Source organism: Pituophis catenifer, unplaced genomic scaffold (genome assembly GCF_029215685.1).
Source record: "Pituophis catenifer annectens isolate HBS135680 unplaced genomic scaffold, rPitCat1.0.hap2 SCAF_17, whole genome shotgun sequence".
Lineage (NCBI taxonomy): Eukaryota > Metazoa > Chordata > Lepidosauria > Squamata > Colubridae > Pituophis > Pituophis catenifer.
In genome coordinates this window covers 11,644,838-11,661,517 of record NW_027256897.1, presented here as the reverse complement: position 1 = coordinate 11,661,517, position 16,680 = coordinate 11,644,838, and the positions used below count along the sequence as shown (strand labels likewise).

The 16,680-nt window shown below is 44.5% G+C and overlaps 2 protein-coding genes across 2 annotated transcripts in view; one reads left to right on the top strand and one right to left on the bottom strand.

The window, feature by feature from the left end:
• Positions 1–16,680, bottom strand: part of LOC139325603 (uncharacterized) — a 101,097-nt gene that overhangs the window by 66,747 nt on the left and 17,670 nt on the right. The window contains 2 exon segments of the mRNA XM_070955530.1: positions 1,610–2,445; positions 10,158–12,288. Of these exon segments, the coding sequence (XP_070811631.1) occupies positions 1,610–2,445; positions 10,158–12,288 (2,967 nt within the window).
• LOC139325595 (zinc finger protein 502-like) lies at positions 5,442–6,505 on the top strand. Its single transcript, XM_070955527.1, has one exon. It carries the CDS (start codon positions 5,962–5,964, stop codon positions 6,487–6,489), a length of 528 nt encoding a protein of 175 aa, XP_070811628.1. The 5' UTR covers positions 5,442–5,961; the 3' UTR covers positions 6,490–6,505.

The window sequence follows — 16,680 nt, the reverse complement described above, 5'->3', positions numbered from 1 at the left end:
TGTCCTGGCCTTCTTGTGCTTTCCAGGATTTTTCTTTGATTTATTGAGTGCTGCAGGAGGCTCGAAAGCAGAGCCTAGGGCAGCGGTGATGGTCTCGATTGCCTTTTGCAATTCGAGATCGGTAGGCGTTTTTCTTTTTGTTATTGTGATCTCTTCGTGGTCACTTTCAGAGTCGGGCTCTTCGTAGTCGCTTTCTGAGTCCCCCTCGTCTGTTTCGGGGTTTGGGCATTTTCGCGCCAAGGGATTCAAATCCTGGCTTCCCATTGGCTGGTGCTCGTCCCAAGATGGCCGCCGGGAAGGGGGCGCGGAAATGGATTCTGCCGGCTCAGGATCATCGGGTTGGGGTGGCTTACCCTTTTTTGCTGGCTTTTCTTTCTCGGTGGTCTTTGGGGCCTCAATCGCTGCTTCTTGTTGCTCGAAGAGGCTTTGAAGGTCCGCGATGAGGTTTTCTTTGTCGCTGCTTCCCTCCATCAGTTTCAGGATGGAGAGTTTGAATTTATTCATTTTCTGTGCTGTTTCTTCTTCCGGGGCGGTGATTTCCTTGGATGGCCCCTCTTCATCTGATTGTGAGTCCAGGCTGGAGTCCTGCTCGCTTCCAGCTTCTGTCTCCTCCATGGCTGTGGCTTTGGTTGCAAGCTTCTCAGCCATCTTCTTGGTAAGAGCTCTGGTCTGTGCTCTGTTTGCTTCTTCAGGGTAGGTGTTGGGTTCAGTCATTGTCTGGAGTTATGGGCAACCGACCTCTGCTACCATTTTGTTAAAAGCTGGATCTAGCCCAATAACTCAAAGACAGACTCCAATTCTTTTCTGTAGCTTTATTATTGATCTGTTGGTACTGGAGGTCACTGACCTTGTACCTTTCTCTTTCAGGTATACATCTGGAATCAACTGTGGACCATGTGGTCGGACCTTTTGTACCCAGGAGGAGGGGCTAAGAGGTAAGGAGTGGTTACAGGGATTATGGGATATGTGGTTAGTTAACCCTTGAAGGTCCGGGTGATCAGGGAGATATAGTAGTTAGGCATTTATCATGACAAACACATCCTCTCCACAACTGCTGGGAAGAGGCTCTGCGGTATCCGAAGCAGCACATTAGATTCAGTCAGTTTTCTTCCATATCCACCTTGTGAACTCCCAAGTCTCTTGTTATGTAATCTAAATGGGCTGTGATTAATGTGTACGTAGCATATGTATGGGTATATATATATATATATATATATATATATATATATATATATATATTCTTTTGAGAGCAGGCCTCAGAATTCCATTCTTTAACTTCAGTCTAACAATCGGAGCAGCCCTCAACTGCAGCCCTTGGACAGGGATCAGGCAGGGATCTCGTCCACAGCTGCCCAGTTGAGAATCCAACATTCCTGAACCACTGACAGATGGACATCCAGACTCATACAAGACCTCCCGCCCCTCCCAGGACAGCCTGTTCTGCTAGTTGCCATCAGAATGACCGACAGCAGTCAAACTCAGGCCTGGGACCCTGGGCATGGCCCTGGAAGACTAAAGGAATTTATTAAAAGAAAAAAATGTATTAAATTTATTAAAAGTGAAAGTTTTAATTGGATTTTATTACCTTTCTTACCAGGCATTTATGTGCTTCCTCTCCTGTGTGGATCCTTTGATGTTTATAAAGATGTCCCCTGTGACTGAAGCTCTTTCCACACTCCAGACATTTATGAGGTTTTTCTCCTGAGTGGATTCTTTGATGTGTATAAAGATTTCCCCTCTGATTGAAGCTCTTTCCACACTCAAGGCATTTATGAGGTATTTCTCCTGAGTGGATTCTTTGATGTTTATAAAGATTTCCCCTCACACTGAATCGCTTTCCACACTCCAGGCATTTATGAGGTTTTTCTCCTGTGTGGATTCTTTGATGTGTATAAAGAAGTCCCCTCTGACTGAAGCTCTTTCCACACTCCAGGCATTTATGAGGTTTTTCTCCTGTGTGGATTCTTTGATGTGTATAAAGATGTCCCCTCTGACTGAAGCTCTTTCCACACTCCAGGCATTTATGAGGTTTTTCTCCTGTATGGATTCTTTGATGTCTATAAAGATTTCCCCTCACACTGAATCGCTTTCCACACTCCAGGCACTTATGAGGTTTTTCTCCTGTGTGGATTCTTTGATGTGTATAAAGATTTCCCCTCAGACTGAAGCTCTTTCCACACTCCAGGCATTTATAAGGTTTTTTTCCTGAGTGGATTCTTTGATGGTTATAAAGATGTCTCCTCTGACTGAAGCTCTTTCCACACTCCAGGCATTTATGAGGTTTTTCTCCTGAGTGGATTCTTTGATGTGTATAAAGATCTCCCCTCTGACTGAATCTCTTTCCACACTCCAGGTATTTATGAGGGTTCTCTCCTGTGTGGATTCTTAGATGAGTTTGAGGGTTTCCGTTTCTTTTGAAGGTTTTTCCACATTCCGGGCACTGATGTTCCTTTCCTCCCTACTGGATCCTTCGGTGCTTTGGGGGTCTTCCGAAGGAGCCTCCGCCTTCCAGGCCCGTCTTGGGGTCTCCGCCCGTTTCCTCCGCCCCGCATCGCCCTCCAAGTAGCCGCCTTTCCTGGGCTCCCCCTGGGCTCCTCCCTCCTACAGCCCTAGAGCCCCCCGGCCTTTCCCCGCCGTCTCCTGGGGAAGCTGTGCCGGGACGGGCTGGGCTGCTCCACGGGGCCCACCCTCCTCGTCCTCCTCTCGGGTGGCGCCTCTTTCCTGCATCCGCCGCCATCCTGTCCTCCTGAGGGAGAGAAAGAGAAGAGGGTCATGGCTGTGTCCCCTTTCCCGCAGGGGAGGCCAGGCCCAAGCCACCTCCCACGGGCCTCCGAGGCACGCTCCAGGGGGACACGGCCTCCTTCCCAGCTTCCTGTGTCCCTCCCCGCCCTCAAAACTAGGCCTCTGGCTCCCAGGCCTCTGGAGAGACCCTCCCGGACTTCAACTCCCAGCATCTCCTGCGCCCAACCTGCATCATGCTGGCTCTGTCACCAATTCAGGCGGCTCCCTCGTTGCCCGCTCTGTATTGATGCAGGCGGAGATCAGGGGCTCTTCTGGGGCTGCGACATTATAGCAGTCTATGAAGGGGATCCAGTGATTAAGGCACTGGGTTGAAAGCAAGAGAGCAGAGTTCAAGTTTGAATCAGCCCACCTCACAGGGTTGTTGTTGGGAGAAAAGAGGAGGAAGGTGTCACCATTGCTAGAAGACCTTGGTTTCATTCAGGCGTTCTTTGTTTTGTTGCATATGTTCTCCACCTTATTTGTAAAAATAATAAAGGCAGGATCCCAATAAATACATAAACTCACTATGTGTGACTCACTCATCTGTTTTAAATAGCAACTACATGGCCTCTATTTGATGCAGGAAAATTCTTGATCCTCGATGTCAAAATTCGGAATTCATGCAGAAAAGGAGACCATCTCCAGTTAGAGAGGAGCTAAGGAGGAGAACCTCCTGCCAATGGTTCCTGCTGGTGAATTTCCTCATAGAAGTCAGTAAAGAAATGATGAAACCATAAAATACACTAAGTGCTTGTGAAACGCAAACAGAAAACATTGATTCTGGATAAAATTCCACACGTGACCAATTTTTGTGTCAGTCTTTCCCAGCTGGGTTTGTGTCTTTCTTGAAAGTTGCAGATATATTTAGAAACACTCAGAATACTCTGTTGTGTAGTTGCTGAAAAAGCAACTTCTCACATATCAAATAAGGAGCCTTTGTCAAGAAGGGAAAAACAAGCATTCTTAACCTTAAAAAAGAGGCATATACTGCCATGTTAAAAGGGCTAATATGTCATTTTAAGTTAGCCATTTAAAAGGTGCCAGTCTGTGGGTGGAGGGCTACATCGCAGGGCACACTGGCCTGGGCAACAGCAGCAGCAGGAGCCCCCTCCAAAGGGGGAGGGGGTGGAGGAGGAAAATATATCTGTGTGTCAACTGGAGCATCAGGTTTCCAAGGGCTCAAAAAAAGTTGAAAAATACAGATATGCAGGGGTCAGTAGTGGAGGGGATTTCATGTGAATCCGTCTGTGTGTGTGAGTGTGTGGGGTCTGTGGAGGGGCTGGTAAGGCAGCTGGGGGCAGGGCTGCGTGAATTAATCCTCTTACTGTCTTTGGGATGTATTTTGCGGTTATCGTTCATGACGGTTGGATATATTGCCCCCAAACTGTACAGGTAGTACTAACTAGATCTACAATCAGAATTGAGACAAAAATTTCTGTTCTTGACAGTTGCTGCACCCCATTTTTTGCCATAATTGGCAGGTCATATCCTACAATTGTGAAATGAGTTGTGAAGTTGTTATGTGAATCCTCCAATGACTTTGTGGGACACCAGATGTGAAAGATACCAATACTGATGACGTGACCCTGGGACAGCACAGCCGTCATAAATACATGCCAGTGGCTAAACGCCTGGATTTTGACCACATGGATGCTGGAACAGTCGTGTGAAAACTGGTCAAGGCCGCTTTTTTCAGTGCTGCTATAACTTTACTAAGTCACTAAGCAAATAGTTGTAGGTCAAGGACTATCTCTAAAGTGCTTTAAAAATAATCCAAAATAGCCCCCAAATTGGAACCCAGAGGTCAAAATCTTTCCTGCAACAATTCAGCAAAACTAGCCCATTTTGGTAGAAAAGCTGTCCAGCTGCCCACAACTGTTTCCAACTCACATTTCCACTCAATCCCCAAAATTTGAGAGGGTGGCTGAAGCCCCTGGAGGTTTATCTGTCTCCTCAGGGTCACCTGAGTGGTGCGAATGGTTCTTGCAGTCTGCAATTTTTCCCTCTGGAAATCCATTCACACCCCCACACCATGCAAAGGGGGTTCAGCCCAATTGCATCGGTAAAAGTCTGTAGAGATTCTCCGTCATCCAGGTCAGGATTGTCGGAAAGGTGCTTTGGTTAGGAGGCAACTAGACTTTTTGGTTTTTTCATTTGAAGGTGTTTTGCTTTTCATCCCAGAAGCTTCTTTGGTTCAGAGACAAGGGGAGACAGGATAGGAGTCTTCCGATATCTCAGGGGCTGCCACAAAGAAGAGGGAGCCAAGCTATTCTCCAAAGCATCTGAGGGGGGCAGGACAAGAAGCAATGGGTGGAAACTAATCAAGGAGACCTCCAAGGTCCCTTCCAACTTTTATTCTATTCTATTCCCGTGTGGGGAAGGGGATGGAGCCGTGACCCACCTCTCTTTCTCTCCTGCAGGAGGATGGAGGAGCCCGGCGGAGGAAGGAAGGAAGTGTCACCCGAGAGGAGGAGGAGAGCGGACCACGCAGAGGAGCCCTACCTTGAGATGGCGGGGAAAGGCCAGGGGGCTCCAGGGCTGCAGAAGGGATGAGCCCAGGGAGACCCCGGGAAAGGCCGCTGCCTGGAGGGCAATGCGAGGAGGAAATGGGCGGAGACCCTGAGACGGGCCTGGAGGGCGGAAGCTCCTTCAGAAGACTCGGGAGTTCCCAAATGGTCCAGAAGGGAGGAAAGGAATATCAGTGCCCGGAATGTGAAACATCCTTCACAAGAAATGGACATCTTCAAAGGCATATAAACACCCACACAGGAGAGAAGAAATACAAATGCCCAGAATGTGAAAAATCCTTCAGAACAAATGGCCTTCTTCAAAGCCATCTAAAAATCCATTCCGGAGAGAAACCTCATAAATGCCTGGAGTGTGGAAAGAGCTTCAGGCATTTGGGAAACCTTTATAGACATGAAAGGGCCCACTGGAGAGAGAAACTGAATAAATGCCCGGAGGGAGGAGAGTCCTTTGGAAGACTCAGGAATCTCCAAAGAATCCAGGAGAGAGAAAAAAAAGTTATCAGTGCCCGGAATGTGAGAAATCCTTAAAAACAAATGGACATTTTCAAAGGCATGTAAGGATCCACTTGGGAGAAAAGAAATTTGAATGCCCAGAATGTGAAAAATCTTTCAAAAGAAATGGACATCTTGTAAACCATCTAAGAATCTAAAAATGTTGATTGGATACCTCAATCAACATCAAATGATTCACTCAGGAGAGAAACCTTATAAATGCCTGGAGTGTGGGAATAGCTTCAATAGGAGGGGAAACCTTTATAAACATCAAAGAATCCACTCAGGAGAAAAACCATATAAATGCCTGGAATGTGGAAAGAGCTTCAGTCAGAGGGGAGACCTTTATACACATCAAAGAATCCACACAAGAGAGAAACCTCATAAATGCCTGGAATGTGGAAAGAGCTTCAATAGGAGCGAACATGTTCATACACATCAAAGAATCCATTCATTAGAGGAACCAGATAAATCCCTGATGTATGGAAAGACATTCAATCACAGAGGAAACCTTTATACACATCAAAGATTCCACACAGGAGAGAAACCACATAAATGCCTGGACTGTGGCCAGAGTTTGTCTTCAAAGAGAAACCTTTATTCACATAAAAAAATCCACAGAAGAGAAAAACCATATAAATGCCTTGAGTGTGGAAACAGCTTTACCGAGGATGGAGACCTTCATTAACATCAAAGGATCCACATGGGGGGAAAACTACAAATGTGGCTGAGCATGGAAAGACGTTTAGTTACGATGTATGTCTGAGGAATTGAATTGAATAATTTGTTTAGCCAAATGTGGAATTTGTCTCCGGTGCAGCAGCTCTCAATGTACATGTAAAGAAACACAAAAATGATAACGGAAGGGACTTTGGAGGTCTTCTAGTCCAACCCCCTGCTAAAACAGAATACTGCAATTTGAAAGAAGTGGCTGTCCAGTCTATTCTTAAAAGCCTCCAGTGATAAAGCACCTACAATTTTTGGAAGGCAAGCTGTTCCACTGGTAGATTTCATATAATCATGTGATGGATATGGTGTCACTAAAATAGCAACTGTATTTAGGCTTATATACCTCCCCATAGTGTTTCCCAGTAGCTGGCGAGAAGCTTTCTGTAAGTGTTGGAAACTATCGTAATTTCACCGCAGCTGCACAGAAACACTGCAGCACTAAAACAGGCAGAACTTTCCAAATTTCGATCCCAAAGGAATATATGGGTCCTCTATTTTGGACGCATTCTATAGAGGTATATTGGTCCCAATCCAGGCTCACTGCTGTGTTTATTGAACGGTATGTACCACAGTGGCTGTCCTGCAAAAGAATAGTGGGAGACTCCGCTGCAGACCAATAGGTATATTTATACACTGCAGAAAAGACGGGAAAATATCAGCGAAGGTGATGAGTACGTGTTCTTAAGTAATAAATCTCAGGTTGCTTTTCTGTTATCTACAGAAGACTATGATTTTAGAAGAAACATTTGGATCTTGAGATTCAGGGGTTGCTACTGGAACCTTGTGGAGAAACTTACCAATTTCCATTTTGCCCACAGTTCTTTCCATGCACCTGGAAATTTCTCTCCTGGGTTCATTCTTCCCTTGAAAATAAGGCTCTTGACCCTCCTTCCATACATGCTCCTAGGCTGGTGGGAGGGGGGTTAGGCTGTTCCTTCAGCCACAGGGGGGCTTCATTTTTAATATAATAAGAGTTTTCCCCATGTATTTTTCCTCTTTTATTTTTCCCTTTTGTAAGCCACCCAACGTCATTAGCAGTTGGGCTGCTCTCCAAGTTTAATAAAAGGAGTCCTACCTAAATAAATGGGTACGTGTCCCAAATTTCCTGCCCTTGGATATCCCAGAGCACCACCCGAGAGGATCCTGGCTTCTCTTTCAGCTATGCATGACACGATCTGTAAAACTATTTCCAAGGTGGCTTCTCATCCTGGAGTCGTGATAGTGAAAAGCTTGGGGTGTAACCACCACTACGTGATTGCTGATAACTGGATTCCATCTTCTCCGGCGTAGATGGGAAAATGTAAGCATTCGGTTCTTTAGGGTTTGAGGCTTCAGCTGCTGACAGGTGGACTTAGTTTGTGGGAACTGTTCAGAAGTAAAATTAGTTGCGAGTCAAGGCAGCTGAAGTTTAGCCTGAAACCAGCACATGAAAATAGTGTTAAGAGTCTGCTTAATAGGTGGTTCTTACACTTCTAGGATAGAAGAAGGAAACTGGTGTGTTTCATGTTAGGAACCAGAGTTTGGATAAAAAAAAAAAATTCCAGAAAATTGGGGTTTTGTTTCATATAAGCAACTTGGCCTCCTTACTAATGCCGATATCTTAATAATCCAGAGTTTGTTTCAGAGAACAGAAATCACTGACAAGTGACTTATAAGCTTGGCAGAATTCATAATCCACAAATTGTGCTTATTTTGAGCAACTTACAAAGTGAGAATTCCTTCCCTGAGCAGAATGCCCTAGAAATCCTTTTATCACATTATTGTTGACTGAGTTAGTGGCTCAGAAAAGGCTTGGCCTACGCTCCATCTCTGGGCAGCCTTGAATTTGGGAAGAGAAGAGACGTTCCTTCTCTATAAACCTCTCTGGTCGATTCCCTACTTTACCTCTCACAGTTCCCTATCACAGAGCAAAAGCTCTCCCAACCACAATGATCCAGGAATAGAAATAATAATTTTAGATATAAAGAATTGCTCTCTCTCCTTTGCTCTCTGTAGGGATTAGTATCCTGAACTCGGGACGTTGGTTCCTCTGGATAACTTTGAACATCAGCTCACAGATGTCCTACACAAGCCTCCTCCCCCCATCTCCCCCCCTCCTCCTGCAAGAACCACCCCTGAGAAAAGGCCTAGAGCAGAGGAGGAGGAGACTGAGGCAAAGGCTAAGGAAGGAAGTGAATTCACAGCAAGTTTAACGGAAGTTAAACGCAAGTTTGCTTCATATTTTAGGCTTCATCACTAATTTAAAATGGCATATTTAGTCCTTTTAACATGGCATGTTACACCTCTTTTTTAAGTTTAAGATTGCTTGTTTTCCTCTTCTTAACCAAGGCTCTTCATCTGGTATGTGAGAATCAATGTTCTACGTGCACCAATGCCAGGCAAATATCTGTAGGAGGTGAACAAACCAATCACTCAAGCTGCCCATTTAGCACAAAAGGCAAAGCTCTGGATGTAGACTGCAATCTCTTAAGGGAAGTGTCATATCCCTAAAAGTGATACTGCCATTCAATCGGAGGAGGGGGGACACTTGGATTTGATTCCCTAGCATTGCCGGTGTCAACAGAGATTTTACAACCTATATCCTGGCGCCAAAGAGCCCTGAGATCTCCTTTACCTGCAGGGATTTTTAGGATAGCCATGTGGGTTTTTTCACTTTAAAGGATAATGGTGTGAATGCATGTTTGTTCGGGTTCTCAGAGAAACTAGTAAAGAAAACATCTTCACACTTGTATATTGGCTAACATCTGCATTCTGACTTAAAGGGAGGGGTCTCTACCACTTTAATCCTACTGCCTTGCCTAAGGGTAGTCAGATCTTGCTTTACCAGGATGGCTCTCACTTCTGCTTAATAAAAGAATCCTTTTGAACAACCACGTTTCAAGAGTTCTCACTTTCTTAAGTAGGAAGGAGAGGCAATCCTTACAGGAAGCGCCACTCATTAATGTAGCTCTGGATGAACTTCCCATCGCATTCCCTTTGGGTTGCCCTGCTGTTCGGTGTTTTGTTTCATCATCCCGGGTGAGCTCCCCCCATTATTTCTGCTTAGGTGAGGCACCTTTTCCTGACACCATATTGTTAGATGGTGCCAAGTTTAAGGACAGAAAGAGAGAGCGAAATTTTCTCCTCAAATTTTGAACTTGATTGAATTACCAGCAGGGTTGATCTCCTCTTGGGGCAGGCAGCACTGCAGCACTGGCTTTAGGCCGGGCGGAGGGAGGGCTGGATCCTGTGTCAGAGCAGCCCTCAACTACAGCCCTTGGACAGGGATCAGGCAGGGATATAAAATCCAATAAAATTGGATTTTATTACCTTTCTTGCCAGTTATATAAAGTTGAATCTGGTTTTCCCATTGACTTTTCTTGTAGGAAGGTCACAAAAGGTGACGAGACCTGGAACACTGCCGTCATAAAAAGGAATCAATTTATAAGCGTCTGAATTTTGATCATGTGACATTAGTGTGAAAAAGAGCGTATGTCACTCTTTTCAGTGCCATTGTAACTTTGAACAGTCACTAAATGAAGTGCTGTAAGTCGAGTACTAACTATCTGGTTATTCTCCCATGTTGATTTGTTGATACTTATAAAGACTTCCGCTCTCCCAGAAACTTTCCATAGTCCAGTCACTGATATGGTTTTACTCTTGTGTGAAGCATTTGATGTCTATACAGAGAACCTCTCTGATTGAAGCTCTTTCCACATTCTAGGCACTTATAATGTTTTTCTCCGGCATGGATCCTCTGATGTCTGTAAAGGCTGCTCCTATCACCAAAGCTCTTTCCACACTCCAGGCATTTATGAGGTTTTTCTCCTGTGTGGCTCCTCTGATGTCTAGAAAGGTTTGCCAACTGACTGAAGCTCTTTCCACATTCTAGGCACTTATTAGGTTTCTCTCCTGTGTGGATCCTCTGATGTCTAGAAAGGTTTGCCAACTGACTGAAGCTCTTTCCACATTCTAGGCATTTATAAGGTTTCTCTCCTGTGTGGATCCTCTGATGTCTAGAAAGGGTGCTCCTATCACCAAAGCTCTTTCCACACTCCAGGCATTTATGAGGTTTTTCTTCTGTGTGGATCCTTTGATGTTTATAAAGGTTTCCACTGTGATTGAATGTCTTTTCATACATCAGGACTTTATCTGGTTCCTCTAATGAATGGGTTCTTTGATGCCTATTAAGGCTTCTCTTGTATCTAAAACTCTTTCCACAAACCCGGCATTTATGAGGTTTTTCTCCTGTGTGGATCCTTTGATGTTTATAAAGGATGCTTCTACGACCAAAGCTCTTTCCACACTCCAGGCATTTATGTGGTTTTTCTCCTGTGTGGATTCTTTGATGTTTATAAAGGATGCTTCTACGACCAAAGCTCTTTCCACACTCCAGGCATTTATGTGGTTTTTCTCCTGTGTGGATTCTTTGATGTTTATAAAGGTTGCTTATATGACCAAAGCTCTTTCCACACTCCAGGCATTTATGAGGTTTTTCTCCTGTGTGGATTCTTAGGTGGCTTTGAAGATTGTAGTTTGTTCTGAAGGATTTTTCACATTCCAGGCACTGATGTTTCTTTCCTCCCTCCTGGATCCTTTGGGGATCTCCAGGTCTTCCAAAGGACTCTCCGCCCTTCAGGCATTTCTTCAGTTTCTCTCCAGAATGGATTCTTTGATGTTTATAAAGGGCGCTCCTTTCACCAAAGCTCTTTCCACATTCTAGGCACTTATTAGGTTTCTCTCCTGTGTGGATCCTCTGATGTCTAGAAAGGGTGCTGATATGACCAAAGCTCTTTCCACACTCCAGGCACTTATAAGGTTTTTCTCCTGTGTGGATCCTTTGATGTTTATAAAAGTTTCCACTGTGATTGAATGTCTTTTCATACATCAGGACTTTATCTGGTTCCTCTAACGAATGGGTTCTTTGATGCCTATTAAGGCTTCTCTTATATCCAAAACTCTTTCCACATTCCAGGCATTTATATGGTTCCCCCCCCAAATGGATCCTTTGATGTGTATAAAGGCTGCTGCTATGACTGAAGCTCTTTCCACATTCCAAACACTTATAACGTTTTTCTCCGGAATGGATCCTCTGATGTCTATAAAGGCTGCTCTTGTGTCTGAAGCTCATTCCACACTCCAGACATTTATTCAGTTTCTCTCCTGAGTGGATTCTTAGATGGCTTTCAAGATGGTCGTTTCTTTTGAAAGATTTTTCACATTCCGGGCACTGATATTTCTTTTCTCCTGTGTGGATGGTTAGATGCCTTTGAAGATCTCCGTTTTTTTGGAAGGATTTTTCACATTCGGGGCATTTGTGCCTCTTTCCTCTCCTGTCGATCCCTCCACCCTCCAGGCACTTATTGGATTCCTCTCCTGAGTGGATCCTTTGATGTTTATAAAGGTTTCCCCTCTGACTGAATCTCTTTCCACACTCAAGGCATTCGTATGGCTTCTCTCCGGAGTGGATCCTTTGATGTTGATCAAGATTTGATCTCCGATTGAACGTCTTTCCACACTCAAGGCATTGATATCGGTTTCCAACTGAGTGGTTTTTTAGATGGTTTTCAAAATATCCATTTGTTTTGAAGCATTTTTCACATTCCGGGCATTCGTATTTCTTCTCTCTTGAATGGATCGTTAGATGCCTTTGAAGATTTCCATTACTTTTGAAGCTTTTTCCACACTCCAGACATTTAAATGGATTCTTTCTTGCGTGGATCCTTAAGTGGCTGTGAAGATTTCCATTACTTTTGAAGGTTTTTCCACATTCTGGGCACTGATAATTTCTTCCTTCCTCCTGGATCCTTCGGGGCTTTCGGGGTCTTCCGAAGGAGCCTCCGCCCTCCAGGCCCATCTCGGGGTCTCCGTCTGTTTCCTCCTCCCCGCATCGCCCTCCAGGCAGCTGCCTTTCCCGGGCTCCCCCTGGGCTCCTCCCTCCTGCAGCCCCGGAGCCCCCTGGCCTTTCCCCTCCGTCTGCCAGGGAAGCCACGCCAGGACCGGGCAGGGCTGCTCCGTGGGGCCCGCTCTCCTCCTCCTCCTCTCGGGCGGTGCCTCTTTCCTGCATCCGCCGCAATCCTCCGTCCTCCTGCAGGGGAGAAAGAGAAGAGGGTCATGGCTGCGTCCCCTTCCCCGCAGGGGAAGCCCAGCCCCAAGCCCCCGCCTCCCACGGGCCTCCCAGGCAGTCTCCAGGTGGACACAGCCTCCTTCCCAACATCCTGTCTCCCTCCCCGGCCACCTGGCCGCCCCCAGACTAGGCCTCGTGCTCCCAGACCTCCAGAAAGACCCTCCCGGACTTCAATTCCCAGCATCCCCTGCGCTAAATCTGCATCAAACGGCCTCCTCTGTCACCGATTCAGGCCGCTTCCCTCGTTTCCCGCTTTGTTTCGGGAAGTGGTGGCTTCACGCCCTTTTCTCTCCACTAATTCCACCTTTTCCTTTGGAGGATCCACCCCTCGGAGTCCATTTGCCCATTGCCGACATTCCGAGCGTAACCAATCAGCATCCTTCTTCCTGCAACAAGGCAGATGGCGCCTGCGCAGTGCCGCGGGTTTTTACGGTCCGGGGCGTAGGTGGGATGGGGGGGCATTCATATCAGCCCATGAAGGGCAGCCAGTTGGGTCTATTGTGGGACCTTAGGAGACCCTGAGTTTGAATCAGCAGCTCTTTGTGTCCTGGATTCCCTCTTTTCATTGAGGGAAATCTCTTTGCTACAATATTCTAATAAATTGCCTTTAAATGCTCATCCCACTCAGATCCTCATTGGAGCAATTGTGCTATGGCTGAATCTATTGCTAATTTGAACTTTATTGTTGTGGGTGTTAAAGAGCTTCTCCCTGCCATTGTTTGATAGAAAATTATCTTTAAATAGATTTTTACTCCAAAAGCATTTTATTAAAATAAATTTGATAAAAATAAAAAAAATGATTTAAGTTTTAAAAAAACTGATTTTCATATTTTAAAATTGATTTTTATCGACCCTGATTTTTTCCATGCAATCAACTTTTTACTTTTTCTACTGTTGTGGAGTATAAAATGAAACCTGATTCTGTGTCCTGGATTCCCTCTTTTCATTGAGCGAAATCTCGTTGTTACAATACTCTTAATAAATTGCCTTTAAATGGTCATCCCATTCAGAGCCTAATTGAAGCAAGTGTGTTGTGGCTGAATCTAGGGCTCATTTGGCCTTCATTGTTGGGGGTGCAAAGGAGCTTCTCCCTGCCATTGTTTGATATAATCTATGTGGATTTCCCAAATGTGGGGACCTATTAAGACCATCCCCAAGCATCTGAAGCTGTCAGTTGGATTCCCTGAATGGTCCCCTTCTCTTCCAGCAGAAACTGCTAAAGGGATTCTCTAAGGCCAATGAACCTTTGTGTGATATGTATATGTATATGTATATGTATATGTATATGTATATGTATATGTATATGTATATGTATATGTATATGTATATGATTATCAAATTTATATACCGCCCTTTTCCCGAAGGACTCAGCGCGGTGCACAGCCAAAGTAAAAACATAAATACAAACATTAAAATACAGTTAAATACGTTTGGCCCCAAAGTTAAAAAACAGTAACAAACCCATTAAAAACATTTTAAAAAATGTGTTAAGCCAGCCCGGCTTGCTGAAAAAGAAAGGTCTTAAGGGCACGGCGGAAGGCACTGAGGTCTAGGTTTCTTCGTATCTCTGGGGGCACCTGATTCCAGAGGACAGGTGCCCCCACAGAAAAGGCCTTTATTTTTAAGAATATGAGCCATATTCTTAAAAATCCCCCACCCCTTTAGCCTTTAAACACCTGGCTTTTCCCCAGGCGCTGGGAGGTCAGACAAGGAGAAGGTGGCATGGATTGGCACCAGGTTTTTCTTTGATGGTTTTTCTTTTATGTTTTAATGTGTTGGATACTTTTAAAAACACCCTTTTGGGAGCTGCATAGAGTTGACAGAAAGATGGGCAGTTATGAGAACGTTTTAAATGAAGAAGACTCATTGGGGACCTGTTTGGTCCTCCCACTAGGTGCAGAGACTGGGTGTTCCCCAGTTGCCAGGATAGGGAAAGTCCCCCATTCCTCTGCTTTCTATTCATCAGCTAAATGTTTAGCAAAAGGTGCATCTAGCTCAGTGGTGTCAAACTCTTATTTCCTTCAGGGCTGCATCAGGGTTATGTCCCTGGGTAGGCGTGGCCAGCTCATCTTCACTCTTCTTGTGGGCACCTGTGGTGGCCAAGTGCTAGGACAGGACTTCTCTCACATCCTCCCTCCCTCATAACCTTCCTTCCTTCCTCCTGCCCTCCCTTCCCTTTTCTTCTTTTTCCTTCCCTCTTTCCTTCTTTTTCCTTCCTTCCTCCCTTCTCGTCTTTCCTTCTTTGCCTTTCCTCTTTCCTGTCCCTTCTTGGATGCTCAAATGCAAAAGGAGAAACATTTCTTTTGCTTTTAGTTTGTTTTCCTAATCCTCTGCCCGTAAAAATGGAGCTGGGGGGGGTGGAGGATACATTTTCGCTGGCGGAGGAGTGCAGGCGGCCGTTGCAGCTGAAAACGGGGCCTGGTAGGGCTACACACTTCCCTCCCGAGCTCTGTTTTCACTGGCAGAGGCATTGTGGGCCAGTCCGATCTGTTCCCCACGGGCCAGATCCAAGCACTCTTCAGTTTGACGCCCCTGATCTAGTTCCTCCGATTGGGCAGTCCGTCGTATACACCTCTGGCAACCTCATTCCGTTTTCCTTTCATTTTAACCCAAATGCATTCAAGGAGGTTTTCTTCATTTTTTACTTTTTGCATTTCTACAAAGGTGCAGCTGTTTAAGTTAAGGTGATCAGACGTCCCGCTTTTGGCGGGACAGTCCCGATTTTTAGCAATTTGTCCCGCGTCCCGCGGCGTTTTAAAAAAGTCCTGATTTTTCATTCTGCCTCCTTAGTCCCGGCTGCCTCCCGAGTCCCAGCTGATGGCTAGAGGGAAAAAAACTCTTTAAACTCTTGCCGCTGGGCTTCAAAGGGCCGCCCTACAGGTGATCAGTGTAAAGAGTTCCTGGAGCAGATTTTTTTCCCCCTAGCTATGCTGAAGAAGCGAAAGCAGGGTCTTTGCTGCAAGGTGACAAAATGAGGCAGAGAGAGATTTCTTTTTCTTTTTCTTTTTCCTCACCAAAAAAGGTAGGTGCAAAACTGCAAACAATGGGAAATTTAGGAGGAGAGTTCAAGATTTTAAAACACAAAAGAAGAAAAGCTCTATTTAACTAGGGAATTGTAATAATTGTGATACTATTAATTGTATATTGTGTTGAAAGCAGAAATGGTTAAGTTGTGGTTTGGAGGAATATATGAGGGAAATTATTTGGTTTATTATTATTGGTAAATATAATTAATTGATTTGTAAGAAATTGGAATGCATGGAAATAATTGGAATATTCATGTTCATATTGATATACAAAAAGGATAGTTATATAACTAATTGATTTATATTAAAATGTTGAATTTGTATTAAACAACTGTATTACATAATTACATAATTAACCAATGTGAGGATGGATATAAAAATAATGACAATGGGAAGGGGTATAATATAAAGGGAAAAATTGAATTTGATTAAGATTAGAGATGAGGATGAAGGGTAATGTTTTTTAAAAAAAAATAGATGAGGAATAAATATGGCAAAAAGGAAATATAGAAATTGTAAATTTAATTGAAATGACTAAACACTGTTTAAATTTGTGAACCAGCCAAATATTCTATTCAAAGAAAATACATTGTATGTTCGTATGTGTGTTTCTAATTATTGCTATTCATTCATATTTGTTCTCTTTTATTCTTTAAAGTTTAACAATTCATTCTTTATCTTAATATCTTTATATTTGTTTGGGGTTGGCTTTCTTCCCTTTCATCTTTTTTATTGTACAGCAATCTTTCTCCTCAAACCTACCACCTCTCTCTTTCCTTTCCTTCTTACTTTCTCTTCCCTCCACCCTCTTCTTCTCCTCCCTACTTCCTCTTCCTTTCTCCTTCTCCTCTCTTCCTCCCTCTCTTACCCTCACTCCTACTCTAATTTCCCTTTCCTTCCTTCATCCTCTCTATTGCTGTATCCTTTTATGCATATGGACTACTCAGAGGGCTGAAAAACTTATTTCTGACTGGTCCTCACACTTTTGACCAGTCCTCGAACTTACGACTGTCCTCAC